Below are 27586 nucleotides of genomic sequence, written 5' to 3'. Positions count from 1 at the left end.
ATACATCCTTGGTCCCATGTGACTTGGGATGATATCGGTTTTATCCGCATGCGCACTGACCAACAGCCATGTAATAATGGTAAGCGACTACACAAGGAATCGCAGCACAGTCCAGTGATACTGAGGTACTGACTGATGGTGCCCACTGCTCTATATGTCCTGCTGAACATGTACCAGTTATATGTGAGCCCCTAATATTTACTGCCCCAGACCCTGCTGTTCACTGTATAGTGCCCTGTCCATGATGGCTAGAGGTTAGTGCCCTATCCCTGATGTCTAGAGGTTAGTGCCCAGTCCCTGATGTCTAGAGGTAAGTGCCTATTCCCTAATGTCTAGAGGTTAGCGCTCAGTCCCTGATGTCTAGAGGTTAGTACCCAATCCCTGATGTAAGTACCTATTCCCTGATGTCTAGAGGTAAGTACACAGTACCTGAGTGTCCCAGTCCCTGTTGTCCTGTGATTTAGTGTCAGTGGTTAGTGCCAAAGTCTCTGATATCTGTGGTTTAGTGTCCAGTGGTTAGTGCCCCGGTTCCTGCTGTCTCGTGGCCAGTGGTTAGTAACCCAGCCCCTACTATCTTGTGGTTTAGTGTCCAGTGGTTAGTGCACAGTCATTTCTGTCCTGTGGATAAGTGTCCAATGGTTAGTGCACAGTCATTGCTGTCCTGTGGATTAGTGTCCAGTGGTTAGTGCACAGTCATTGCTGTCCTATGGATTAGTGTCCAGTGGTTAGTGCCCAAGTTCCTTCCTTCATCTGCCCAGAGGTGTTCTTCTCAGGACAGCGATGGAGTTTGACTCTGGATATCGGGACCCTCTATGGGTATATTGAGAGCTGCTCTTCAGCTAGTATCTACATGAAGGAATATACGGGCAGACTGGAGAACCTTAGGAGCCATCCCCAACAGGAAATCAAGGCTCTGCTCCATGACGCCACCTGCTGGTTCCTACACGTCCTACAGAACTACAGCGTTGGCTTCCAGACCCAGACCCATGAGCTGCAGATGAGAGATGGATTCCATATGGACAACCTGCTGCACTTCACAGACATGCAGAAGTCCATCTGCCTTATCAACCTGGACGAGAAGACCAACAATGGGGGCGCAGATGGGTGGTGTTGGCTCTAGATGAAGAGATTTATCAATGGAATAAAATATAGTGAAAATGGTAAGAACAGAATGATACACTTGACACAGTTCTCAGGATGTGCTATATCTTAGCGCCCACAGAGGACATGTGCAGTATGAAGTACCTACTGATGGTGGCTGAAGAGACCGGTGCTGTGGTCGGCGTGAACTTCCTGATGGACAGTGAGTGTAGTGGTAACAAGACCCAGTACACATGCAAACTGCGATCCTACCACCTCCTGTACCAGTGCATGGCGCTACCAATGGAAGGCGGACAACCTCGAGGTCCCCAGAGACTGGCCATTGGAGAACCATTAGTGCACAAGGTAGTTGGGGTCCAGGGTCCACCACATCATTGATAAGTGATCCCCATCACATCCTGGCCCTCACAGATTCCTCTTCCTTGGGGGTTGAAGTGCAGAAGACACTAATGAAAGACTTGTCGTTAGGCGATAACTTCATCTTCTCCATACAAACGGTACAATGCTGCCAAGTGTAGGAAACGGAGGTTCGAGGTCACGATAACTCCATGGTAAGGCAAAGGTCAGGGGTGAAACATGGCTGTCCTAAGGGGTGGTGCAGCACAAACAATCAGGCTATAAAGTGTAGCAGTAGCCCCCTAGTGAACAAACCATGATACAGGCCATTTGGACTGGAGTCCAGCCTTCTTCATAGACTGAAGACAGAGGCATAGATAACAAGATCTACTGTGTATATATATATATATATATATATATATATATATAAGCAAGTTTTTGTGCCGGGCTCCTATATTTTGGGTGCGCAGCACATTACACAGACCCCAGGAGGCCTCATTATTACATACTGGAGACATCTGCAAAACATTCACATTGAAGAGGAAGAGGGGTCTGGCCGGCGTCCCAGCCCTGTCCTGATTATATGTCCTAAAAGAAGCAGATACTACACCACATATTGTCTGGGATATTAACCCTATACAGGCCACAGAGGCTGACAGTACCTATTGTAATATCAGTCCGCTCAGGCAATGACATACCAAGGGGGGGCGGCCCGCCCCGGGTGCCGCTCACAAGGGGGCTGCCAGGGGTAGACTGACCTGCCATCGTCGCTGCTACTGAGGTCCGGGACACTCGTCCCAGATCCCCAGCAGACAGCGCTACATCCTCCTGTATGCGCGATACACGTACATACAGGAGAAGGCATCCCCTCTGTGTGAGCCTCATCTGCAGCTACACAGAGGAGACGTGACCTCCGCTGCCACGCAGCACGCAGTACAAGCGCCGATGACATCACTCATCTGGAGCCTGTACTGTGGAGGGGAGAAGACGCGGGCCCCTGCTGCTGAGGAGATCGCTGCGTGGGATATCAGGTGAACATCCTATGGGGGAGGGGATACTCTGCATATACCTATGGGAAAGAGGAGGGGGGTTACTCTGCATATACCTATGGGGAAGATGGGGGGGTTACTCTGCATATACCTATGGGGAAGATGGGGGGGGGGTTACTCTGCATATACCTATGGGGAAGATGGGGGGGATTACTCTGCATACACCTATGGGGAAGATGGGGGGGGGATTACTCTGCATATACCTATGGGGAAGATGGGGGGGGGATTACTCTGCATATACCTATAGGGAAGATGGGGGGGGTTATTCTGCATATACCTATGGGGGGTTACTCTGCATATACCTATGGGGAAGAGGGGGGGAAATACTCTGCATATACCTATGGGAAAGAGGGGGGTTACTCTGCATATACCTATGGGGAAGAGGGGGGGGTTACTTTGCATATACCTATGGGGAAGATGGGGGGTTGCTCTGCATATACCTATGGGGAAGGGGGGGGGGAGTTACTCTGCATATACCTATGGGGAAGAGGGGGGGTTACTCTGTATATACATATGGGGAAGAGGGGGGGTTACTCTGTATATACCTATGGGGAAGAGGGGGGGTTACTCTGTATATACCTATGGGGAAGAAGGGGGGAGTTACTCTGCATATACCTATGGGGAAGAGGGGGGGGGGGTTACTCTGTATATACCTATGGGGAAGAGGGGGGAGGGGGGGTTACTCTGCATATACTTATGGAGAAGAGGGGGAGGGGAGGTTACTCTGCATATACCTATGGGGAAGAGGGGGGAGGGGCGGGGGGGTTACTCTGCATATACCTATGGGGAAGGGGGGGTTACTCTGCATATACCTATGGCGAGGAGGGGGGGTTACTCTGTATATACCTATGGGGAAGAGGGGGGAGGGGGGTTACTCTGTATGTACCTATGGGGCAGAAGGGGGGTTACTCTGCATATACCTATGGGGAAGAGGGGGGAGGGGGGGTTACTCTCCATATACCTATGGGGAAGAGGGGTTACTCTGCATATACCTATGGGGAAGAGGGGGGAGGGGGGGTTACTCTGCATATACCTATGGGAAGAGGGGGAGGGGGGTTACTCTGCATATACCTATGGGGAAGAGGGGGAGGGGGGGTTACTCTGCATATAACTATGCGGAAGAGGGGGAGGGGGGTTACTCTGCATATACCTATCGAGAAGGGGGGGTTACTCTGTATATACCTATGGGGAAGAGGGAGGGTTACTGTATATACCTATGGGGAAGAGGGGGGAGTTACTCTGCATATACCTATGGGGAAGAGGGGGGTTACTCTGTATATACCTATGGGGAAGAGGGGGGAGGGGGTTTACTCTGTATATACCTATGGGGAAGAGGGGGAGGGGGGTTTACTCTGCATATACCTATGGGGAAGAGGGGGGGTTACTCTGTATATACCTATGGGGAAGAAGGGGGTTACTCTTCATATACCTATGGGGAAGAGGGGGAGGGGAGGTTACTCTGCATACACCTATGGGGAAGAGGGGGGAGGGGGGTTACTCTACATATACCTATGGGGGAGGGGGGTTACTCTGCATATACCTATGGGGAAAAGGGGGGGGTTACTCTGCATATACCTATGGGGAAGAGGGGGTTACTCTGCATATACCTTTTTGGCAAGAGGGGGAGGGGGGTTACTCTGCATATACCTATGGGGAAGGGGGGGTTACTCTGTATATACCTGTGGGGAAGAGGGAGGGTTACTCTGTATATACCTATGGGGAAGAGGGGGGGAGTTACTCTGCATATACCTATGGGGGAGGGGGGTTACTCTGCATATACCTATGGGGAAGAGGGGGGAGGGGGGGTTACTCTGCATATACCTATGGGGAAGAGGGGGAGGGGGGTTACTCTGCATATACCTATGGGGAAGAGGGGGGAGGGGGGTTACTCTGCATATACCTATGGGGAAGAGGGGGGAGGGGGTTACTCTGCATATACCTATGGGGAAGAGGGGGGAGGGGGGTTACTCTGCATATACCTATGGGGAAGAGGGGGGAGGGGGTTACTCTGCATATACCTATGGGGAAGAGGGGGAGGGGGGGTTACTCTGCATATACCTATGGGGAAGAGGGGGAGGGGGGGTTACTCTGCATATACCTATCGAGAAGGGGGGGTTACTCTGTATATACCTATGGGGAAGAGGGAGGGTTACTGTATATACCTATGGGGAAGAGGGGGGAGTTACTCTGCATATACCTATGGGGAAGAGGGGGGTTACTCTGTATATACCTATGGGGAAGAGGGGGGAGGGGGGTTTACTCTGTATATACAAATACCTATGGGGAAGAGGGGGGGTTACTCTGTATATACCTATGGGGAAGAAGGGGGTTACTCTTCATATACCTATGGGGAAGAGGGGGAGGGGAGGTTACTCTGCATACACCTATGGGGAAGAGGGGGGAGGGGGGGTTACTCTACATATACCTATGGGGGAGGGGGGTTACTCTGCATATACCTATGGGGAAGAGGGGGGGTTACTCTGCATATACCTATGGGGAAGAGGGGGGTTACTCTGCATATATCTATGGGGAAGAGGGGGAGGGGGGTTACTCTGCATATACCTATGGGGAAGGGGGGGTTACTCTGTATATACCTGTGGGGAAGAGGGAGGGTTACTCTGTATATACCTATGGGGAAGAGGGGGGGGAGTTACTCTGCATATACCTATGGGGGAGGGGGGTTACTCTGCATATACCTATGGGGAAGAGGGGGGAGGGGGGGTTACTCTGCATATACCTATGGGGAAGAGGGGGGAGGGGGGTTACTCTGCATATACCTATGGGGAAGAGGGGGGGAGGGGGGGTTACTCTGCATATACCTATGGGGAAGAGGGGGGTTACTCTGCATATAGCTATGGGGAAGAGGGTGGAGGGGGGTTACTCTGCATATACCTATGGGGAAGAGGGGGGAGGGGGTTACTCTGCATATATCTATGGGGAAGAGGGGGGAGGGGGGGTTACTCTGCATATACCTATGGGGAGGGGGGGTTACTCTGTATATACCTATGGGGAAGAGGGAGGGTTACTCTGTATATACCTATGGGGAAGAGGGGGGAGGGGAGTTACTCTGCAGATACCTATGGGGAAGAGGGGGGGGGGTTACTCTGTATATACCTATGGGGAAGAGGGGGGAGGGGGGTTTACTCTGTATATACCTATGGGGAAGAGGGGGAGGGGGGTTTTCTCTGCAAATACCTATGGGGAAGAGGGGGGGTTACTCTGTATATACCTATGGGGAAGAAGGGGGTTACTCTTCATATACCTATGGGGAAGAGGGGGAGGGGAGGTTACTCTGCATACACCTATGGGGAAGAGGGGGGAGGGGGGTTACTCTACATATACCTATGGGGGAGGGGGGTTACTCTGCATATACCTATGGGGAAGAGGGGGGGGTTACTCTGCATATACCTATGGGGAAGAGGGGGGTTACTCTGCATATATCTATGGGGAAGAGGGGGAGGGGGGTTACTCTGCATATACCTATGGGGAAGGGGGGGTTACTCTGTATATACCTGTGGGGAAGAGGGAGGGTTACTCTGTATATACCTATGGGGAAGAGGGGGGGGAGTTACTCTGCATATACCTATGGGGGAGGGGGGTTACTCTGCATATACCTATGGGGAAGAGGGGGGAGGGGGGGTTACTCTGCATATACCTATGGGGAAGAGGGGGAGGGGGGGTTACTCTGCATATACCTATGGGGAAGAGGGGGGAGGGGGGGTTACTCTGCATATACCTATGGGGAAGAGGGGGGTTACTCTGCATATAGCTATGGGGAAGAGGGTGGAGGGGGGTTACTCTGCATATACCTATGGGGAAGAGGGGGGAGGGGGTTACTCTGCATATATCTATGGGGAAGAGGGGGAGGGGGGGTTACTCTGCATATACCTATGGGGAGGGGGGGTTACTCTGTATATACCTATGGGGAAGAGGGAGGGTTACTCTGTATATACCTATGGGGAAGAGGGGGGGAGGGGAGTTACTCTGCAGATACCTATGGGGAAGAGGGGGGGGGGTTACTCTGTATATACCTATGGGGAAGAGGGGGGAGGGGGTTTACTCTGCATATACCTATGGGGAGGAGGGGGGTTACTCTGTATATACCTATGGGGAAGAGGGGGGGTTACTCTGTATATACCTATGGGGAAGAGGGGGGAGGGGGGTTACTCTGCATATACCTATGGGGAGGGGGGGTTACTCTGCATATACCTATGGGGAAAGAGTTGGGTTACTCTGCATATACCTATGGGGGAAGAGGGGGGAGGAGGGGGTTACTCTGCATATACCTATGGGGAAGAGGGGGGAGGGGGTTGGGTTACTCTGCATATACCTATGGGGATGAGGGGGGTTACTCTGTAGTATACCTATGGGGAAGAGGGGGGGTTATTCTGTATATACCTATGGGGAAGAGGGGGGGGGGGGTTACTCTGCATATACCTATGGGGAAGAGGGGGGGGGGTTACTCTGCATATACCTATGGAGAAGAGGGGGGAGGGGAGGTTACTCTGCATATACCTGTCACGATTCGGCTTACGGGTTGTGGATCCGCTGTGTCAGCGAGGGATTGGCGTGGACCGTGCTAGTGGACTGGTTCTAAGAGGCTACTGGTTTTCACCAGAGCCCGCCGCAAAGCGGGATGGTCTTGCTTGCGGCAGTAGCAACCAGGTCGTATCCACTAGCAACGGCTCTACCTCGCTGACTGCTGAGAAGGCGTGGGACAGAAGGACAAGGCAGAGGCAAGGTCAGACGTAGCAGAAGGTCGGGGGCAGGCGGCAAGGGTCGTAGTCAGGATGGATAGCAGAAGTTCAGGTACACAGGCTTTGGACACACTAAACGCTTTCACTGGCACAAGGCAACAAGATCCGGCAAGGGAGTGCATGGGAGGAGGTCAGATATAGTCAGGGAGCAGGTGGAAGCCAATTAAGCTAATTGGGCCAGGCACAATCATTGGTGCACTGGCCCTTTAAGTCTCAGAGAGCTGGCGCGCGCGCGCCCTAGAGAGCGGAGCCGCGCGCGCCAGCACATGACAGCAGGGGACCGGGACGGGTAAGTGACCTGGGATGCGATTCGCGAGCGGGCGCGTCCCGCTGTGCGAATCGCATCCCCGACGGCCATGACAGTGCAGCGCTCCCCGGTCAGCGGGACTGACCGGGGAGCTGCAGGGAGAAAGACGCCGTGAGCGCTCCGGGGAGGAGCGGGGACCCGGAGCGCTAGGCGTAAACAGTACCCCCCCCCCCCCCTTAGGTCTCCCCTTTTTTTTTGTCCGGTGACTGCCTCCCCTGGGATGAGGACACCGGGAAAGAATGGATGGTTTCCTCAATGGCAGGCAGTACAGCAGGAGTAGGAATGGGGAGGGGGGGCAGAGGGTGAAGCTTGGCACGGGGCAGGGAGACACAAGGACGGGAGCCATGAGGAGGCACAGAGGCTTGCCAGACGGGACTGGGAGGGGGGGAGAGGCACTTCCTGTGGCAGGCAGAGTCCCAGTACTTGATCTCCCCGGTGGTCCAATCAAGGGTGGGCGAATGAAGCCGGAGCCATGGCAGACCGAGGAGGACCTCAGAGGTACAGCCGGGGAGAACGAATAGCTCAATCCTCTCGAGGGTGGGGTCCAATAGACATGAGGAGGGGGTTCTGTGCGGTAACGCACGGTGCAGTCCAATCTGGCTCCGTTGACCGCGGAAATGTAGAGCGGCTTGACGAGACGGGTCACCGGGATGCTGAATTTATTAACAAAGGACTCCAAAATAAAATTCCCGGAGGCACCAGAGTCCAAGCAGGCCACGGCTGAGAGGGAGGAGTTGGCTGTAGGAGAAATCCGCACGGGCACCGTGAGACGTGAGAGAAGAAGACTTAGAACCAAAGATGCCACACCCACGTGAGCTGGGTGCGTGCGTGCGTTTCCCAGGCGTGGAGGACGGATAGGGCAATCCACCAAGAAATGCTCAGTACTGGCACAGTACAGACAGAGATTTTCTTCTCTACGGCGATTCCTCTCTTCCTGGGTCAGGCGAGACCGATCCACTTGCATGGCCTCCTCGGCGGGAGGCCCAGGCGAAGACTGCAAAGGATGCTGTGGGAGAGGTGCCCAGAGATCTAAGTCTTTTTCCTGGCGGAGCTCTTGGTGTCGCTCAGAAAAACGCATGTCAATGCGGGTAGCCAAATGGATGAGTTCTTGCAGGTTAGCAGGAATCTCTCGTGCGGCCAGCACATCCTTGATGCGACTGGATAGGCCTTTTTTAAAGGTCGCGCAGAGAGCCTCATTATTCCAGGATAGTTCAGAAGCAAAAGTACGGAATTGTATGGCGTACTCGCCAACGGAAGAATTACCCTGGACCAGGTTCAGCAAGGGCAGTCTCAGCAGAAGAGGCTCGGGCAGGTTCCTCGAAGACACTTCGGACTTCAGCGAAGAAGGACAGGACTGTGGCCTGTGGCAGGATCATTGCGGGTCCCAGAGCGGTGTGGCCCAAGACAAGGCCTTTCCTGAAAGAAGGCTTACTACGAACGCCACCTTAGACCGTTCTGTAGGAAACAAGTCCGACAACATCTCCATATGCAGGGAACACTGAGACAAAAATCCACGGCAGAGTTTAGAGTCCCCATCAAATTTGTCCGGCAGGGACAAGCGTAGGTTAGGAGCGGCCAACTCGCTGCGGAGGAGGTGCAGGAGCTGGCGGAGGAGATGGTTGCTGCTGTAGCAGAGGCAGAAGTTGCTGTAACATGGGCGGTCAAACTGCGACAGCTGCTGTCCTTGTTGGGCAATCTGCTGCGATTGCTGAGCGACCACCGTGGGAACGATCAGCGAGACTTGGCAGCGGCACCTCAGCGGGATCCATGGCCGGATCTACTGTCACGATTCGGCTTACGGTTGTGGATCCGCTGTGTCAGCGAGGGATTGGCGTGGACCGTGCTAGTGGACCGGTTCTAAGAGGCTACTGGTTTTCACCAGAGCCGCCGCAAAGCGGGATGGTCTTGCTGCGGCAGTAGCAACCAGGTCGTATCCACTAGCAACGGCTCTACCTCGCTGACTGCTGAGAAGGCGTGGGACAGAAGGACAAGGCAGAGGCAAGGTCAGACGTAGCAGAAGGTCGGGGGCAGGCGGCAAGGGTCGTAGTCAGGATGGATAGCAGAAGTTCAGGTACACAGGCTTTGGACACACTAAACGCTTTCACTGGCACAAGGCAACAAGATCCGCAAGGGAGTGCATGGGAGGAGGTCAGATATAGTCAGGGAGCAGGTGGAAGCCAATTAAGCTAATTGGGCCAGGCACCAATCATTGGTGCACTGGCCCTTTAAGTCTCAGAGAGCTGGCGCGCGCGCCGCCCTAGAGAGCGGAGCCGCGCGCGCCAGCACATGACAGCAGGGGACCGGGACGGGTAAGTGACCTGGGATGCGATTCGCGAGCGGGCGCGTCCCGCTGTGCGAATCGCATCCCCGACGGCCATGACAGTGCAGCGCTCCCGGTCAGCGGGACTGACCGGGGAGCTGCAGGGAGAAAGACGCCGTGAGCGCCTCCGGGGAGGAGCGGGGACCCGGAGCGCTAGGCGTAACAATACCTATGGGGAGGGGGGTTACTCTGCATATACCTATGGGGAAGAGGGGGGTTACTCTGCATATACCTATGGGGAAGAGGGGGAGGGGGGGTTACTCTGCATATACCTATGGGGAAGAGGGGGGAGGGGGGTGGGTTACTCTGCACTATACCTATGGGGAAGAGGGGGGAGGGGGGGTTACTCTGCATATACCTATGGGGAAGAGGGTGGAGGGGGGGGAGGTTACTCTGCATATACCTATGGGGAAGAGGGGGAGGGGGTTTACTCTCTGCATATACCTATGGGGAAGAGGGGGGGTTACTCTGCATATACCTATGGGGAAGAGGGGGGGGATGTAACTGCATGTACCTATGGGAAAGAGGGGGGGGTAACTGCATATGCCTATGGGAAAGTGGGGGGGGTGTAACTGCATATACCTATGGGAAAGAGGGGATGGTGTACCTGCTTATACCTATGGGAAAGAGGGGGGGGAGGTAACTCTGCCTATACCTATGGGGAAAGGGGGGGTGGGGTAACTCTGCCTATACCAATGGGGAAGATGGGGGGGTGGTAACTCTGCATATACCAATGGGGAAGAGGGAGGGGGACTCTGCCTATACCTATGGGAAAGGAGAGAGGGGGGTATAATTTTGCCTATACGTACGGGGAAAGGGGGTGGGGGGACTCTGCTTATACCTAAAGAGAAAGGGGGGGTTAACTCTGTTCCTATACCTATTGGGAAGGGGTTTAACTCTGCTGCCTATAAATATGGGGAAGGGTGGGGGGCTAACTCTGCTTCCTATACCTTTGGGGGAGGGAGGTTAACTCTGTTGCCTATAAGTACAGGGAAGGGGAGGGGTTAACTCTGCTGCCTATTCCTACAGGGAAGGGGGGGCTACCTAACTTTATACCTGGATGCCTAACTACTTACCTACATACCCAGCTACCTAACTATGTATATACCTGGCCTTCATACATGGCTGCCTAACTACCTAGCTAGCCCCCTACCTACCTAACATGTCACCTACCTACACATCTGACTTCCTGATCTACCTACCTAGTTACCTATTTACCTGGCTTCCTACCCACCCTGCCCGTTTACTGTGCTAGACACCAAGGAGGGCATTATTACAGTTTGTGGGCCTATAGATGGGAAGATTGTGTAGAGGAGGGGAGAGCACTGGAAAAATGCAGAGTCTGACATGTTTTTCCTGCAGATGTTAAGAGATCCACATGGCGGTCTTATCCGGACGGAGAAGAAAAGGAAAGAGGACGCCGCTGATCAGAAAAGACGTGAGTCCCAAAATGTAACTGTAATCCTTTATATGGTATATACATCCTGTGTACAGCTGATATCTACCGCCATATGGTCCTGTATATAATCACTTATATTGTATACAGATTCTTTATAGTATACTGGTCTGTATATAGTGGTTTTATTCAGTACAGTATGGCGGTATTATCCAGTTATTGTGTGGTGGTATATATTTACTCCTTGTATACCAGTATTATTGGTCATGGAAATTTACCTACGTTAAAGTGTTTCATTGGGTGGACTAGGAGCGTGGCAGAAGATTGACGAACTGCAGAGCCTAGCAGGGGCCCTTGCTTTGGGGGTGAGGAGGGGGTGTAAATAAAGGTGGGGGAAGGGTGGGGGTGTAATTAAAGGGGGGGGGTGCGGGTGGGGGAGTGCCAAACAAAGGGTCCGCCCCGGGTGCCAAATGCTGCGCTCAGGTATACAGACCTCTTACCGCCCCCCTCTGCTCAGTTTTGTACTGCTCGAAGGACTGTAAGGTGCAGGACTGGAAAAAAAGTCCCAAGGATATCAGCCATGAGTTCTGGTGTGAGAAGATGAGGTTCATGCAGGACGAGGAGCGACTGGCCGACCTACCCTTCCACTTCATAAAGGGTGAGCGCTGATGTCCGGACATTAGAAGTAAGTGAGGGGCGATCACTGGGCCGATGTCTGATGTCCGCACATTAGAAGTAGGTGAGGGGCGGTCACTGGGCCGTTGTCTGATGTTCAGACAGTAGAATTAGGTGAGGGGTGGCCATTTTCGGCGGTGTCTGATGTCCGGTCAGTAAAACATAGGTTAGAGGTGGTCACTTGGCCTATTTTCTGATGTCCAGACATTAGAACGTAGGTGGGGGGTGGTCAACTGGCCCATTGTCTGATATCCACACAGAAGAATCTAGGTGAGGGGTGGTTACTCGGCCCGTTGGCTGATATCCAAATAGTAGAACGTAGGTGAGGGGTGGTCAATCGTCCCATTGTCTGATATCCGAACAGAAGAACCTAGGTGAGGGGTGGTTAGAGGTGGTCACTTGGCCTGTTTTCTGATGTCCGGACATTAGAACGTAGGTGGGGGGTGGTCAATCGGCCCATTGTCTGATATCAAACAGAAGAACCTAGGTGAGGGGTGGTTACTCGGCCCGTTGTCTGATATCCGAACAGAAGAACCTAGGTAAGGGGTGGTCAGAGGTGGTCACTTGGCCTGTTTTCTGATATCCGAACAGAAGAACCTAGGTAAGGGGTGGTTAGAGGTGGTCACTTGGCCAGTTTTCTGATGTCCGGACATGAGAACGTAGGTGGGGGGTGGTCAATCGGCCCATTGTCTGATATCAAAACAGAAGAACCTAGGGGAGGGGTGGTTACTCGGCCCGTTGTCTGATATCCAAACAGTAGAACGTAGGTGAGGGGTGGTCAATGGGCCCATTGTCTGATATCCGAACAGAAGAACCTAGGTGAGGGGTGGTTACTCGGCCCGTTGTCTGATATCCAAACAGAAGAACCTAGGTAAGGGGTGGTTACTTGGCCCGTTGTCTGATATCCAAACAGTAGAACGTAGGTGAGTGGTGGTCACTCGGCCCGTTGTCTGATATCCGGACAGTAGAATGTAGGTGATTGGTGGTCACTCGGCCTGTTGTCTGATATCTGGACAGTAGAACGTAGCTGAGGGGTGGTCACTTGTCTTACTCAGTGTCTCATCTCATTCGCCTGTCTTTGTGATGACCAGTTGAAGGTTTAATAGGGAGTTTTTTCTGAGCAGTCATGATTTGACCGGTGGATACTGGATGGTGGAGAGCATTCACTACTGGATGGTGGAGATTGTCCACTACCACAACACAAGCCTGCTCTAGAGCCTGGAGGGTGTGTATATTGTGAATAACTGTACACTGACCAGTGGTGGTGCCCTACTAAACCTTATTTATTTTAGGAAGAAGAGGAGAACCTCTACTGAAGGACACAGACATCCTCCTAAGGCAGCAGCCTAAAGAAAGGTTCAAGAGGCCATTGGGTATCTGACTCCATAGGCCCCACCTAAAGGTGACATACGGTCTATATATGGACCCTCAGCACCCAGACATACAGTAAAGAAACATGGAGGGGGCAAAATGTTAAGGGGCTAAATATCACTTTTAAGTCTTTCTCTGGCCAATCAGGATGACGCTTAGTGACCACTCTGTTTTGTTGCCCTCTAGTGTCCTGAAAGGAGTATTATACATGGCGGGTCTGAGTTTGTCCTTGTGAGCTACCCGCTCACCGTCTACTACATTATCTCCAGACTTGTTCCCCAGCACTGTGAGTAGCAGGATATGCCTGGGGGGATGCACTGAAGGTGAGATGCCATCACATGAGGGCGGAGGCAAACACAATGTTCCCCCTGCACCTCCCATCTCCAGGTTGGGTGGAGGAGCCTTAAAGGAGTACTCTAGTGCAGAGTATTCCTGCTCCGTCCTGCCCGGGCTGCAAAATAAATGAAAATGAACCATCACTCACCTCCCTGGGTTCCCGCGGAGCACCACTACAGCTGTTCGGTCCTCTGGTCCATCTCCTTCATACTTCCGAGTGTAACGAAGCGTCACATGGCGCTCAGCCTATCGCCGGCCGCCGTGATGTTCTGCCTCGGCCGGCAATAGGCTGAGCGCCATGTGACGCTTCGTTACACCCGGAAGTATGAAGGAGATGGACCGGAGTACCGATCAGCTGTAGTGGCGCTCCACGGGAACCCAGGGAGGTGAGTGATGGTTCATTTTCATTTATTTTGCAGCCCGGGCAGGACGGAGCAGGAATACTCTGCACTAGAGTACTCCTTTAAGGATGGAAAAGGCTGGAATGCCACCATTCATTGGGGCAGGTGGGTGGACCCAAAGGGGTACTCCGGGGAACTAAACCAATAGCCCATCCTTTCCCTCTCTTCTGCTCTGCACTGATGAGTCAAACTCTCTTTAGTGCTGAGAACTGGGAGGTGTTTGCAGTCTTAGCCAATCAGACAGTGAACCTCTCTCTGCTGCTTAGAGCAGGAGGGTGGAGGCTGCTCTCAGCAGGTGAGCAGGCTGGCAGAGAAGAGCTGCAATGATTACTGGGAGATCAAGGGGAGGGAGGGATAGCAAAGAATATAAGGCAGCCAGAGAAGACAACAGGGGCCACAGAAGCAATGCATATCAGGCTGGATGGTTTATATAATATTGTATATATATAACATAATATATATATATATATAATATATATGTCAGGATCCGGAGGACACTGCAGCGAGGACACTAGAGGTGGATCCTCTGTGTCAGTGAGGTGATGGCGTGGGCCGTACCAGGGGAACGGAATCTAAGGGGTTACTGGTTTTCACCAGAGCCCGCCGCAAAGCGGGATGGACTTGCAGTGGCAGGTAACCCCCAGGTCGTTCCACCCGATAGCGACTCAACCCCTCTGACAGCTGAGACAGGCGCGGTACACAGGGACAAGGCAAGAGCAAGGTCGGACGTAGCAGAAGGTCTGGGCAGGCAGCAAAAGGTTGTAGTCAGGGGCAACGGCAAGGGTCTGGATACATAGGCTTGGGATACACAAAACGCTTTCTCAGGGCACTAGGGCAACAAGATCCGGCCAGGACAGGAAAGGGAAGTGGGTTTTTATAGGAATGGGAAGTGATTAACAACTGATTGGGCCAAGCACCAATTAATTTCAGAGAGCCGGCGCGCGTGCGCCCTGGAGAGCGGGGCCTCGCGTGCCAGGACGTGACAGCCGGGGAACGGGACAGGTGAGTGGATTGGGATGCGACCCGCGGGCGGGCGCGTCCCGCTAAGCGGATCGCATCCCCGCCGGCAGTGACAGTGCATCGCTCCCGGTCAGCGGGTCTGACCAGGGCGCCGCAGACAGGAGAACGCCGCGAGCGCTCCGGGGAGGGGCAGGGACCCGAAGCGCTCGGCGTAACAATATATATATATATATATATATATAATATAATATATATAAAATATATATGTATGTATATATATATATATATATATATATATATATATAGGCCCAGTACGGGAGTTGTTACCCCGTACCCTTGCTGCCCTGTCAGGCAGCCTCCCTGCAGTGTCCCCTGGGTCCCCTTTGCATCCGTTCTACTGTAATTGTATTTTATCCCCTATGTTATGTATATAAGAATGTTGTATATTTAACCCCTTAATGACGCAGGGTATTTTCTGCATTTTTTCCTCATCACCTTCTAAAAATCATAACGCTTTCAACTTTGCACCTAAAAATCCACATTATGGCTTATTTTTTGCACCACCAATTCTACTTGGTTGTGACATTGGTCATTTTACCCAAAAATCGACAGCAAAATGGGGAAAAAAATCATTGTGCGACAAAATTTAAGAAAAAATGCCATTTTGTAATTTTTGGGGGCTTCCCTTTCTACGCAGTGCATATTTCGGTAAAAATGACACCTTATCTTTATTCTGTAGGTCCATACGGATAAAATGATACCCTACTTATATAGGTTTGATTTTGTCGCACTTCTGGAAAAAATCATAACTACATGCAGGAAAATGTATACATTTAAAAATGTCCTCTTCTGACCCCTATAACTTTTTTATTTTTCCACGTACAGAGTGGTATGAGAGCTAATTTTTTGCGCCGTGATCTGAAGTTTTTATCGGTATCATTTTTGTTTTGCTTGGACTTTTTGATCACTTTTTATTCCCTTTTTTATGGTATAAAAAGTGACCAAAAATACGCTATTTTGGACTTTTGATTTTTTTTACATGTACGCCATAGACCGTGCGGTTTAATTAACAATATATTATTATAGTTTGGACATTTACGCATTTACGATACCACATATGTTTATTTTTATTTACACTGGTTTTTTTTTTTTATTGGGAAAATGGGGGTGATTCTGACTTTTATTATGGAAGGGGTTAAATGATCTTTATTAACACTTTATTTTCACCTTTTTTTTTTTGCAGTCCTATAGCTCCCATAGGGGCCTATAACACTGCACACACTGATCTTATACTCTGATCACTGCCTGGCAACAGCCCGGCATTGATCAGTGTTATCACCGCTCGACTGCTCCTGCCTGGATCTCAGGCACAGAGCAGTCATTCGGCAATCGGACAGCGAGGAGGCAGGTAGGGATCCTCCAGCTGTAATGTAAGCTGTTCGGGACACCACGATTTCATTGCGGCGGTCCCGAACAGCTCCACTGAGTTAACCGGCAACTTTTACTTTCACTTTAGATGCGGCGATCAACTTTGACAGCTGCGTCTGAAGGGTTAATACCGGGCATCACCGTGATCGGTGATGTCCGTATTAGCCGCATGTCTCGGCCGTTGATGGCCGCAGGGACCGACGCGATATGACGTGGGGTCAGCGTGTGACCCCGCGTTCTATTGCGGGAGCCCGCTCATGACGTATGTATACGTCAAATAGCGGGAAGGGGTTAAGAAAGGTTAATATGTGATCATCAGATGTCATGTGACTTGTCATGTGATTGTTACCCAGGAGGTATCAGTGACCAGGTGACTTAAGGGTGACCAATGGGACCCCACCAGAGTCTCCCCCATAAATGCCCTGGGACAAGTCTCTTCTCTCTCTTAGTTCCTGAGTCTTTGCTGAGGTGCAGTTGAGCCTAAGGGTGCGTTCACACAGAGTAATTCAAGAGGAATTTACTCGAGTATTTCCTCTTGAATTCTCCGCTCTAAATTAATGCCCATCTCCTCTGCCCATTGACTTCAATGTTATTTCCGCTGTCCTGTTCACATTGCGGAAATTCTGCTAGCGGAATTCCGACGCTGAATTCCGTTCCGCTTGAAGAAAGAACATATTCATTCTTCAAGCGGAATCCGCAAGCAGAAATCAATTGAAGTCAATGGTAAAAAAAAATTCTGCCCGACATCGTTTTTGCGCGGAATTCGCACGGAAATGGCTGAAAAACCCTTCACTTCTTTCTCCCCCATTTCCACGCGCAATTCCGCGCAAATTGCGTGTGAATTGTGTGCAAATTTCCCGCGATTTTCGTTGCGAAAATAAAATTCTCTTTTCGGCCCGTAAATTTTTTGGCGTGAATTACTCTTCATTTACTCCGTGTGAATGCACCCTAAGAGTCTGGAGTCATAGGAGCCTCAAGTCAAGTCTGCAGCTACAAGCTACAAGTCTACAAGTAAGATAAAGTCACAGCTTAGTCAGTCTCCAGTCAAGTCAGTCAGTCATTGTCATCTATTGTCAAGTCAACGTGGCCTGCACTAAATTCTCCAAAACCACTGCAAGTCCCAGCAAGCCCTTAAGATTTCTGCGTCACTGGTCACCTCCGAGGCCCTGGCTGAACTGTATAGACTTTTCCACCTGTCTAACGTTAGTAAAGCTACCGTTGTCTGTAACTTGGCGTCGGAGTCATTATTGCCCCTGTGCCTAGCCCAGGATCCAGCAGTATACCTTTGGGTGGTATTGAGGATAAACTACGCCCTGGCATCACGAATACAAGGGGTTAATGCCATCTGCCCTTAGGGTAATTCCATCTGCCCTTTGCATTACACCCCATACCACAACTTTTGACGTCCTACAAACAGGATACGGGTGTGCGGCTTATGCGACAAGTCCTCCACCAGTCTGAACTGTGTCCATTATTGTCAGAAAATCGCATGCCGCTGTGAATAAAATTTGCGTCAGAAAGTGTGCGGAACTTTACCAGTGAAAAGTGTTTTAGCCGAGGCGCTTGTGAAATAGAGGGGAAGGTGACGAAAGAACTGTTATTTGCCATTGTGAACTGCAGAGAGTCAGTACCTGAAAGGGTTAACTTGGTCCAGTGTTTCCCACGCGCGCGAGCAGTCGCAGCTCCACCCTGTCAATCCCCAGCGGTGACGCCTCTTCAGTACAGCGAGGAGGAACCAAAGAGCGGCCCTGTGTCACACTGAGGAAGATTTTGCAGACCAGATCAAAACCAGAAGTTTCCTGGACGCAGCCATATATTGGAGGCTCCGGCTGCTGCGCTCATCTCTGCTGCTATCTGTCAAGCACCCGCTGCAGCGCAGGCTCTGCAAACACCAACGATTGCAAGTGTTAAGTCTCCGGTGCCAGCAGCTGTCAGTATTAATCAGTTAGTGCCCACAAGTCTGGTCGCAAGATGAATTACAACCGGTGCCTGCAAAATAGAGGGGGAGCATCCATTACAGTACCCCCATCAGTCAAGTCAAAGCCGCTTCAGCAAGCATCTTAAATGGGAATGCACCTTATTTATCTTAAAGCGACATCGCACTCAAAAATCAACAGGATGTCAGAACCCAGCTCTCCAGATCAACCAGGCGGCAGCGCCCCTTCACCTCCAGCAGCGAGGTCATCACCTTTCCCACCCTGCTTGCAGTCAACATCAACAGTCCTCGTGTTCCAGCATCTGCACCGGTATTTATGGGGAACCCTGTCCTCCCTACCTACAATGGAGACCCCTTCACCTTGAGGGATTTCAAAGAGAGGATCCAGAGTTTTCTTGTCTTTTACTCTTTACCTCCTAACCAACAGGTGCAATTGCTCACAGGACAACTCCAGGGACCGGCGTTAGAGGAAGTCCGCACCTTGCCCGCCGCCAAGAAGGCGACTGTAGAGCAGATTTTTGAAAGACTGTACCAGGTACTTGAGTCACATTCACCATCAGAGGTATGTCTCCGACTGTATGAAATGCAACAAAAGCCAGGTGAGACCTTGAGAGCATATGCCGTAGCCCTACAGAATGCGCTAGAGCAGTGATGGTGAACCTTTTTGAGCCCGAGTGCCCAAACTGTAATGCATGCCAACTTTTTTTCCCTCAAAGTGCCAGCACAGAAATTAAATCAGAATACTGAGGTTTAAGTTTAGAAAAAACAACTTAGGTAGGCAGTATAATTCCCCCATATTAGGTTGGGAGTATAGTTCCCCCACATTAGGTTGTAGTCCCCCCACATTAGGTTGGCAGTATAGTTTGCCCACATTAGGTTGTAGTTCCCCCACATTAGGTAGGCAGTATAGTTCCCCCACATTAGGTTGTAGTTCACCCACATTAGGTTGTCAGTATGTTCCCCACAATAGGTTACAGTTCCCCCACATTAGGTAGGTAGTATAGTTCCCCCACTTTAGGTTGGCAGTATAGTTCACCCACATTAGGCTGGCAGTATGTTCCCCCACATTAGGTTGGGAGTATGTTCCACCACATTAGGTGCAGTATAATTCCCCCACAGACATACAGCCTTCAGCCATATACAGTGTATGGCTGGAGGCTGTACGTCTGTGTACTGCCTCACAGTGCTCCGTCCACCGCTCCCCTGGTCAGGGGTCACGATCTACTGTAGCAGTAGGTTCCAGGACCGGAGGAGCGGTGGTCGGAGCACTGAACATGACGTGCAGGTAACTTACCATGCCTGGGCATCCTTTTCCCCGATGCTCCCCTCCTCCGTTCCTATGGGTGCACACACGGGACGTCAGTGATGTCCCTGCATGCGCTACTTCCCGGCGGCCCCTGCGTTTTTAAAGTTAACGCAGGGCCGCAGAAAGGTAACCGGGCATCCTTGTGTCCCGAAAAGATCTTTCGGGACACAGGGATGTCCCGGTTTGCCCCGCCTGGCGAACTATGGCCTTGTGCCCACAGAGGGGGCTCAGCGTGCCACCTGTGGCACGCGTGCCATAGGTTCGCCATCACTGCGCTAGAGACTGTCCAAAAACTAGATGGTATAACACCCGAGCAGGGCAACAAGGTGTTAATGGACAGATTTATTGATGGGGCTCATAATCAGCAGGGCAAAGCCCAGCTGAGAATGTTAGCAATCCAAAACCCCAACATGTCATTTCCTGCTTTCAAAAGGCTGGCTATCCAAGTGATTGAGTCCGGGACTGAGTTAGAGGAAGTTTGTACACCCCTTACACCTGTTCCAAAGCTACTAGGGGCGGTAGCCAGACCTATACCACCACTTTCACCAGCCCTCACCCCAGTGTCCTCTACTTTGCCAGCCGCTGCAGCCTCAGATTTACAGAGTGTTAGGCAGGACATAAGTCCATGTAGCACTGTAAATGTCCATACATGCTCTTTGGTTTGGTAAACATGTGGGATTAACAAGTTTTGTAATTGCTCTAGGAACACATTTTAGACCATAATACACACAAGTATGCAGATTGGGCTGCCAGAGGCTATCTACCCAATGTTTTGGCTGCTGGGGCCCCTTCGGTTCTTAAGACTTCTCCCCAGAACTCAACAAGTAGTGTGATACTATATAACCATTTTACCTCTGCATAATGTACTCTGCCTCTACACGTGTCTTACTTTTAGTTTCAGGGGAACCCTCTGGCCAGTAGAGTACCCTGTACACAAGGACAGAAAAATGTTAGACAGATATATATATATATATATATACACACACACACACACACATACATTGTCCATTTGTGGATGTTACGCCGAGCGCTCCGGGTCCCCGCTCCTCCCCGGAGCGCTCGCTACACTCTCGCTATTGCAGCGCTCCGGGCAGATCCACTGACCCGGTGCGCTGCGATCCTGCCTCCAGCCGGGATGCGATTCGCGATGCGGGTGGCGCCCGCTCGCGATGCGCACCCCGGCTCCCGTACCTGACTCGCTCTCCGTCGGTCCTGTCCCGGCGTGCGCGGCCCCGCTCCCTAGGGCGCGCGCGCGCCGGGTCTCTGCGATTTAAAGGGCCACTGCGCCGCTGATTGGCGCAGTGGTTCTAATTAGTGTGTTCACCTGTGCACTCCCTATGTATACCTCACTTCCCCTGCACTCCCTCGCCGGATCTTGTTGCCATTGTGCCAGTGAAAGTGTTTCCTTGTGTGTTCCTAGCCTGTGTTCCAGACCTCCTGCCGTTGCCCCTGATTACGATCCTTGCTGCCTGCCCCGACCTTCTGCTACGTCCGACCTTGCTTCTGTCTACTCCCTTGTACCGCGCCTATCTTCAGCAGTCAGAGAGGTTGAGCCGTTGCTAGTGGATACGACCTGGTCACTACCGCCGCAGCAAGACCATCCCGCTTTGCGGCGGGCTCTGGTGAACACCAGTAGTGACTTAGAACCGGTCCACTAGCACGGTCCACGCCAATCCCTCTCTGGCACAGAGGATCCACCTCCAGCCAGCCGGCATCGTGACAGTAGATCCGGCCATGGATCCCGCTGAAGTTCCTTTGCCAGTTGTCGCCGACCTCACCACGGTGGTCGCCCAGCAGTCACAACAGATAGCGCAACAAGGCCACCAGCTGTCTCAACTGACCGTGATGCTACAGCAGCTACTACCTCAGCTTCAGCAATCATCTCCTCCGCCAGCTCCTGCACCTCCTCCGCAGCGAGTGGCCGCTTCAGGCCTACGACTATCCTTGCCGGATAAATTTGATGGGGACTCTAAATTTTGCCGTGGCTTTCTTTCGCAATGTTCCCTGCACTTGGAGATGATGTCGGACCAGTTTCCTACTGAAAGGTCTAAGGTGGCTTTCGTAGTCAGCCTTCTGTCTGGAAAAGCTCTGTCATGGGCCACACCGCTCTGGGACCGTAATGACCCCGTCACTGCCTCTGTACACTCCTTCTTCCCGGAAATTCGAAGTGTCTTTGAGGAACCTGCCCGAGCCTCTTCTGCTGAGACTGCCCTGTTGAACCTGGTCCAGGGTAATTCTTCCGTTGGCGAGTACGCCGTACAATTCCGTACTCTTGCTTCAGAACTATCCTGGAATAATGAGGCCCTCTGAGCGACCTTTAAAAAAGGCCTATCCAGCAACATTAAAGATGTTCTGGCCGCACGAGAAATCCCTGCTAACCTACATGAACTCATTCATCTAGCCACTCGCATTGACATGCGTTTTTCCGAAAGGCGTCAGGAGCTCCGCCAGGATATGGACTTTGTTCGCACGAGGCGTTTTTTCTCCCCGGCTCCTCTCTCCTCTGGTCCCCTGCAATCCGTTCCTGTGCCTCCCGCCGTGGAGGCTATGCAAGTTGACCGGTCTCGCCTGACACCTCAAGAGAGGACACGACGCCGCATGGAGAATCTCTGCCTGTACTGTGCCGGTACCGAACACTTCCTGAAGGATTGTCCTATCCGTCCTCCCCGCCTGGAAAGACGTACGCTGACTCCGCACAAAGGTGAGACAGTCCTTGATGTCAACTCTGCTTCTCCACGTCTTACTGTGCCTGTGCGGATATCTGCCTCTACCTTCTCCTTCTCTACTATGGCCTTCTTGGATTCCGGATCTGCAGGAAATTTTATCTTGGCCTCTCTCATCAACAGGTTCAACATTCCGGTGACCAGTCTCGCCAGACCCCTCTACATCAATTGTGTTAACAGTGAAAGATTGGACTGTACCATACGTTTCCGCACGGAGCCCCTCCTAATGTGCATCGGACCTCATCACGAAAAAATTGAGCTTTTGGTCCTCCCCAATTGCACTTCTGAAATTCTCCTTGGACTACCCTGGCTTCAACACCATTCCCCAACCCTGGATTGGTCCACAGGGGAGATCAAGAGTTGGGGTACCTCTTGTTTCAAGGACTGCCTTAAACCGGTTCCCAGTACTCCCTGCCGTGACCCTGTGGTTCCCCCTGTAACCGGTCTCCCTAAGGCCTATATGGACTTTGCTGATGTATTTTGCAAAAAACAAGCTGAGACTCTACCTCCTCACAGGCCTTATGACTGTCCTATTGACCTCCTCCCGGGCACTACTCCACCCCGGGGCAGAATTTATCCTCTGTCCGCCCCAGAGACTCTTGCTATGTCTGAGTACATCCAGGAAAATTTAAAAAAGGGCTTTATCCGCAAATCCTCCTCTCCTGCCGGAGCTGGATTTTTCTTTGTGTCCAAAAAAGATGGCTCCCTACGTCCTTGCATTGACTACCGCGGTCTTAATAAAATCACGGTAAAGAACCGCTATCCTCTACCTCTTATCTCTGAACTCTTTGATCGCCTCCAAGGTGCCCACATCTTTACCAAACTGGACTTAAGAGGTGCTTATAATCTCATCCGCATCAGGGAGGGGGATGAATGGAAAACGGCATTTAACACTAGAGATGGACACTTTGAGTATCTGGTCATGCCCTTTGGCCTGTGCAACGCCCCTGCCGTCTTCCAAGACTTTGTTAATGAAATTTTTCGTGATCTCTTATATTCCTGTGTTGTTGTGTATCTGGACGATATTCTGATTTTTTCTGCTAACCTAGAAGAACACCGCCAACATGTCCGCATGGTTCTTCAGAGATTTCGTGACAATCAACTTTATGCCAAAATGGAGAAATGTCTGTTTGAATGTCAATCTCTTCCTTTCCTAGGATACTTGGTCTCTGGCCGGGGACTACAAATGGATCCAGACAAACTCTCTGCCGTCTTAGATTGGCCACGCCCCTCCGGACTCCGTGCTATCCAACGTTTTTTGGGGTTCGCCAATTATTACAGACAATTTATTCCTCATTTTTCTACCATTGTGGCTCCTATCGTGGCTTTAACCAAAAAGAATGCCAATCCTAAGTCATGGCCTCCTCAAGCGGAAGACGCCTTTAAACGGCTCAAGGCTGCCTTTTCTTCTGCTCCCGTGCTCTCCAGACCTGACCCTTCTAAACCCTTCCTATTGGAGGTTGATGCCTCCTCAGTAGGAGCTGGAGCGGTTCTTCTACAAAAAAATTCTTCCGGGCATGCTGTTACTTGTGGGTTTTTTTCTAGGACCTTTTCTCCGGCGGAGAGGAACTACTCCATCGGGGATCGAGAGCTACTGGCCATTAAATTAGCACTTGAGGAATGGAGGCATCTGCTGGAGGGATCAAAATTTCCGGTTATTATTTACACCGATCACAAGAATCTCTCCTATCTCCAGTCTGCCCAACGGCTGAATCCTCGCCAGGCCAGGTGATCTCTGTTCTTTGCCCGGTTTAATTTTGAAATTCACTTTCGCCCTGCCGATAAGAACATTAGGGCCGATGCTCTCTCTCGTTCCTCGGACGCCTCGGAAGTAGAGCTTTCTCCGCAACACATCATTCCTCCTGACTGCCTGATCTCCACTGCTCCAGCCTCCATCAGGCAAACTCCTCCAGGGAAGACCTTCGTCTCTCCACGCCAACGCCTCGGAATCCTCAAATGGGGTCACTCCTCCCATCTCGCAGGCCATGCGGGCATCAAGAAATCCGTGCAACTCATCTCTCGTTTCTATTGGTGGCCGACTCTGGAGACGGATGTTGTTGATTTTGTGCGAGCCTGCACTGTCTGTGCCCGGGATAAGACTCCTCGCCAGAAGCCCGCTGGTCTTCTTCATCCTCTGCCTGTCCCCGAACAGCCTTGGTCTCTGATTGGTATGGACTTTATTACAGACTTACCCCCATCCCGTGGCAACACTGTTGTTTGGGTAGTCGTTGATCGATTTTCCAAGATGGCACATTTTATTCCTCTTCCTGGTCTTCCTTCAGCGCCTCAGTTGGCAAAACAATTTTTTGTACACATTTTTCGTCTTCACGGGTTGCCCACGCAGATCGTCTCGGATAGAGGCGTCCAATTCGTGTCAAAATTCTGGAGGGCTCTCTGTAAACAACTCAAGATTAAATTAAACTTTTCTTCTGCTTATCATCCTCAGTCCAATGGGCAAGTAGAAAGAGTTAACCAGGTCCTGGGTGATTATTTACGGCATTTTGTTTCCTCCCGCCAGGATGACTGGGCAGATCTTCTACCATGGGCCGAATTCTCGTATAACTTCAGAGTCTCTGAGTCTTCTTCCAAATCCCCATTTTTCGTGGTGTACGGCCGTCACCCTCTTCCCCCCCTCCCTACTCCCTTGCCCTCTGGTTTGCCCGCTGTGGATGAAATAACTCGTGATCTTTCCACCATATGGAAAGAGACCCAAAATTCTCTCTTACAGGCTTCATCACGCATGAAGAAGTTTGCTGATAAGAAAAGAAGAGCTCCCCCCATTTTTTCTCCCGGAGACAAGGTATGGCTCTCCGCTAAATATGTCCGCTTCCGTGTTCCCAGCTACAAATTGGGACCACGCTATCTTGGTCCTTTCAAAATTTTGTGCCAGATTAATCCTGTCTCTTACAAACTTCTTCTTCCTCCTTCTCTTCGTATTCCTAATGCCTTTCACGTTTCTCTTCTTAAACCACTCATCATCAACCGTTTCTCTCCCAAACTTGTTTCTCCCACTCCTGTTTCCGGCTCCTCGGACATCTTCTCCGTAAAGGAGATACTGGCCTCCAAGAAGGTCAGAGGGAAAACCTTCTTTTTGGTCGATTGGGAGGGCTGTGGTCCTGAAGAGAGATCCTGGGAACCTGAGGACAATATCCTAGACAAAAGTCTGGTCCTCAGGTTCTCAGGCTCCAAGAAGAGGGGGAGACCCAAGGGGGGGGGTACTGTTACGCCGAGCGCTCCGGGTCCCCGCTCCTCCCCGGAGCGCTCGCTACACTCTCGCTATTGCAGCGCTCCGGGCAGATCCACTGACCCGGTGCGCTGCGATCCTGCCTCCAGCCGGGATGCGATTCGCGATGCGGGTGGCGCCCGCTCGCGATGCGCACCCCGGCTCCCGTACCTGACTCGCTCTCCGTCGGTCCTGTCCCGGCGCGCGCGGCCCCGCTCCCTAGGGCGCGCGCGCGCCGGGTCTCTGCGATTTAAAGGGCCACTGCGCCGCTGATTGGCGCAGTGGTTCTAATTAGTGTGTTCACCTGTGCACTCCCTATGTATACCTCACTTCCCCTGCACTCCCTCGCCGGATCTTGTTGCCATTGTGCCAGTGAAAGCGTTTCCTTGTGTGTTCCTAGCCTGTGTTCCAGACCTCCTGCCGTTGCCCCTGATTACGATCCTTGCTGCCTGCCCCGACCTTCTGCTACGTCCGACCTTGCTTCTGTCTACTCCCTTGTACTGCGCCTATCTTCAGCAGTCAGAGAGGTTGAGCCGTTGCTAGTGGATACGACCTGGTCACTACCGCCGCAGCAAGACCATCCCGCTTTGCGGCGGGCTCTGGTGAACACCAGTAGTGACTTAGAACCGGTCCACTAGCACGGTCCACGCCAATCCCTCTCTGGCACAGAGGATCCACCTCCAGCCAGCCAGCATCGTGACAGTGGACTGGGACAACAAGTAATGTTACAGTCCTAACTTATGTGTTTACATGTGAACTGACTATGTGTGGTACATAACCTTGTACACTATATTGTGAGCTAATCTTTGTACATTGCGGGAATTGGTTCCTTTGGGACCTGTGCAACACCACTTCTGGAGAGTCTGGAACGCCTTCATCTTCGCCTTCATCAGTCTGGATACGTCAAGATGGGTGAATTTTTCAGCAGACTTTTGAGAGCTCGAAACGCCGTCTCTTGCTCTTCGGCCCATTCAACAGGTAGTCTTCCATTGTAGTTCTACTTCGTCTTACCCTGTAAGAGAGCTGTGAGGGGTTCTGCAATGTGGGCGAAGTGGGAAATGAAACGGCGGAACCCCAGGAAGCTCCTGACATCTTTCACCGTGTGTGGGGTTGGCCAGTCCTTGACAACTTCTTTTCAGGATTAGGCTGGACTCCCTCTGCACTGACAACATGACCCAAGTAGTGGACCTGAGGTTTGAGCAAGTGACACTTTGATGGTTTGATCTTCAGTCCATGCTTGATCAGGACTTGGAAGACATCCGACAGGTGGCTAAGGTGTTACTGGTAGGACTTGGAATACACAATGACATTGTCCAGGTACAATAGGACACTTTAAAAATTCAGATGGCCCAGGCATCTTTCCATCAGATGCTGTAATGTAGCAGGGGTATTGCCCAGCCCAAATGGCATACTTTCAAACTCCAACAGTCCCATTGTTACGCCTAGCGCTCCGGGTCCCCGCTCCTCCCCGGAGCGCTCACGGCGTCTTTCTCCCTGCAGCTCCCCGGTCAGTCCCGCTGACCGGGAGCGCTGCTCTGTCATGGCCGTTGGGGATGCGATTCGCACAGCGGGACGCGCCCGCTCGCGAATCGCATCCCAGGTCACTTACCCGTTCCCGTCCCCTGCTGTCATGTGCTGGCGCGCGCGGCTCCGCTCTCTAGGGCGCGCGCGCGCCAGCTCCCTGAGACTTAAAGGGCCAGTGCACCAATGATTGGTGTCTGGCCCAATTAGCTTAATTGGCTTCCACCTGGTCCCTGACTATATCTATCCTCCTCCCATGCACTTCCTTGCCGGATCTTGTTGCCCTTGTGCCTAGTGAAAGCGTTTTGTGTGTTTAAAGCCTGTGTACCAGAACTTCTGCTATCTCCCCTGACTACGAACCTTGCCGCCTGCCCCCGACCTTCTGCTACGTCCGACTTTGCTTCTGCCTACTCCCTTGTACCTCGCCTATCTTCAGCAGC

At 51.9% G+C, this 27586-nt stretch overlaps 1 protein-coding gene across 1 annotated transcript; it reads left to right on the top strand.

Annotated features, from left to right (window-relative positions):
• The first annotated feature begins 780 nt into the window (after positions 1-780).
• On the top strand, positions 781-13322 carry ZMYND15 (zinc finger MYND-type containing 15). Its single transcript, XM_056554174.1, is given in 10 exon segments — positions 781-845; positions 847-1094; positions 1214-1462; positions 1513-1612; positions 1614-1652; positions 2080-2123; positions 11784-11924; positions 12533-12542; positions 13039-13166; positions 13234-13322. Coding segments are annotated over 10 exon segments (1113 nt in total).
• Positions 13323-27586: the final 14264 nt, after the last annotated feature.

The sequence above is a fragment of the Hyla sarda genome, unplaced genomic scaffold (assembly GCF_029499605.1).
Source record: "Hyla sarda isolate aHylSar1 unplaced genomic scaffold, aHylSar1.hap1 scaffold_59, whole genome shotgun sequence".
NCBI classification, from domain to species: Eukaryota; Metazoa; Chordata; class Amphibia; order Anura; family Hylidae; genus Hyla; species Hyla sarda.
Note: the sequence above shows the minus strand (reverse complement) of the source record. Positions and strands in the feature narration are given on the sequence as shown.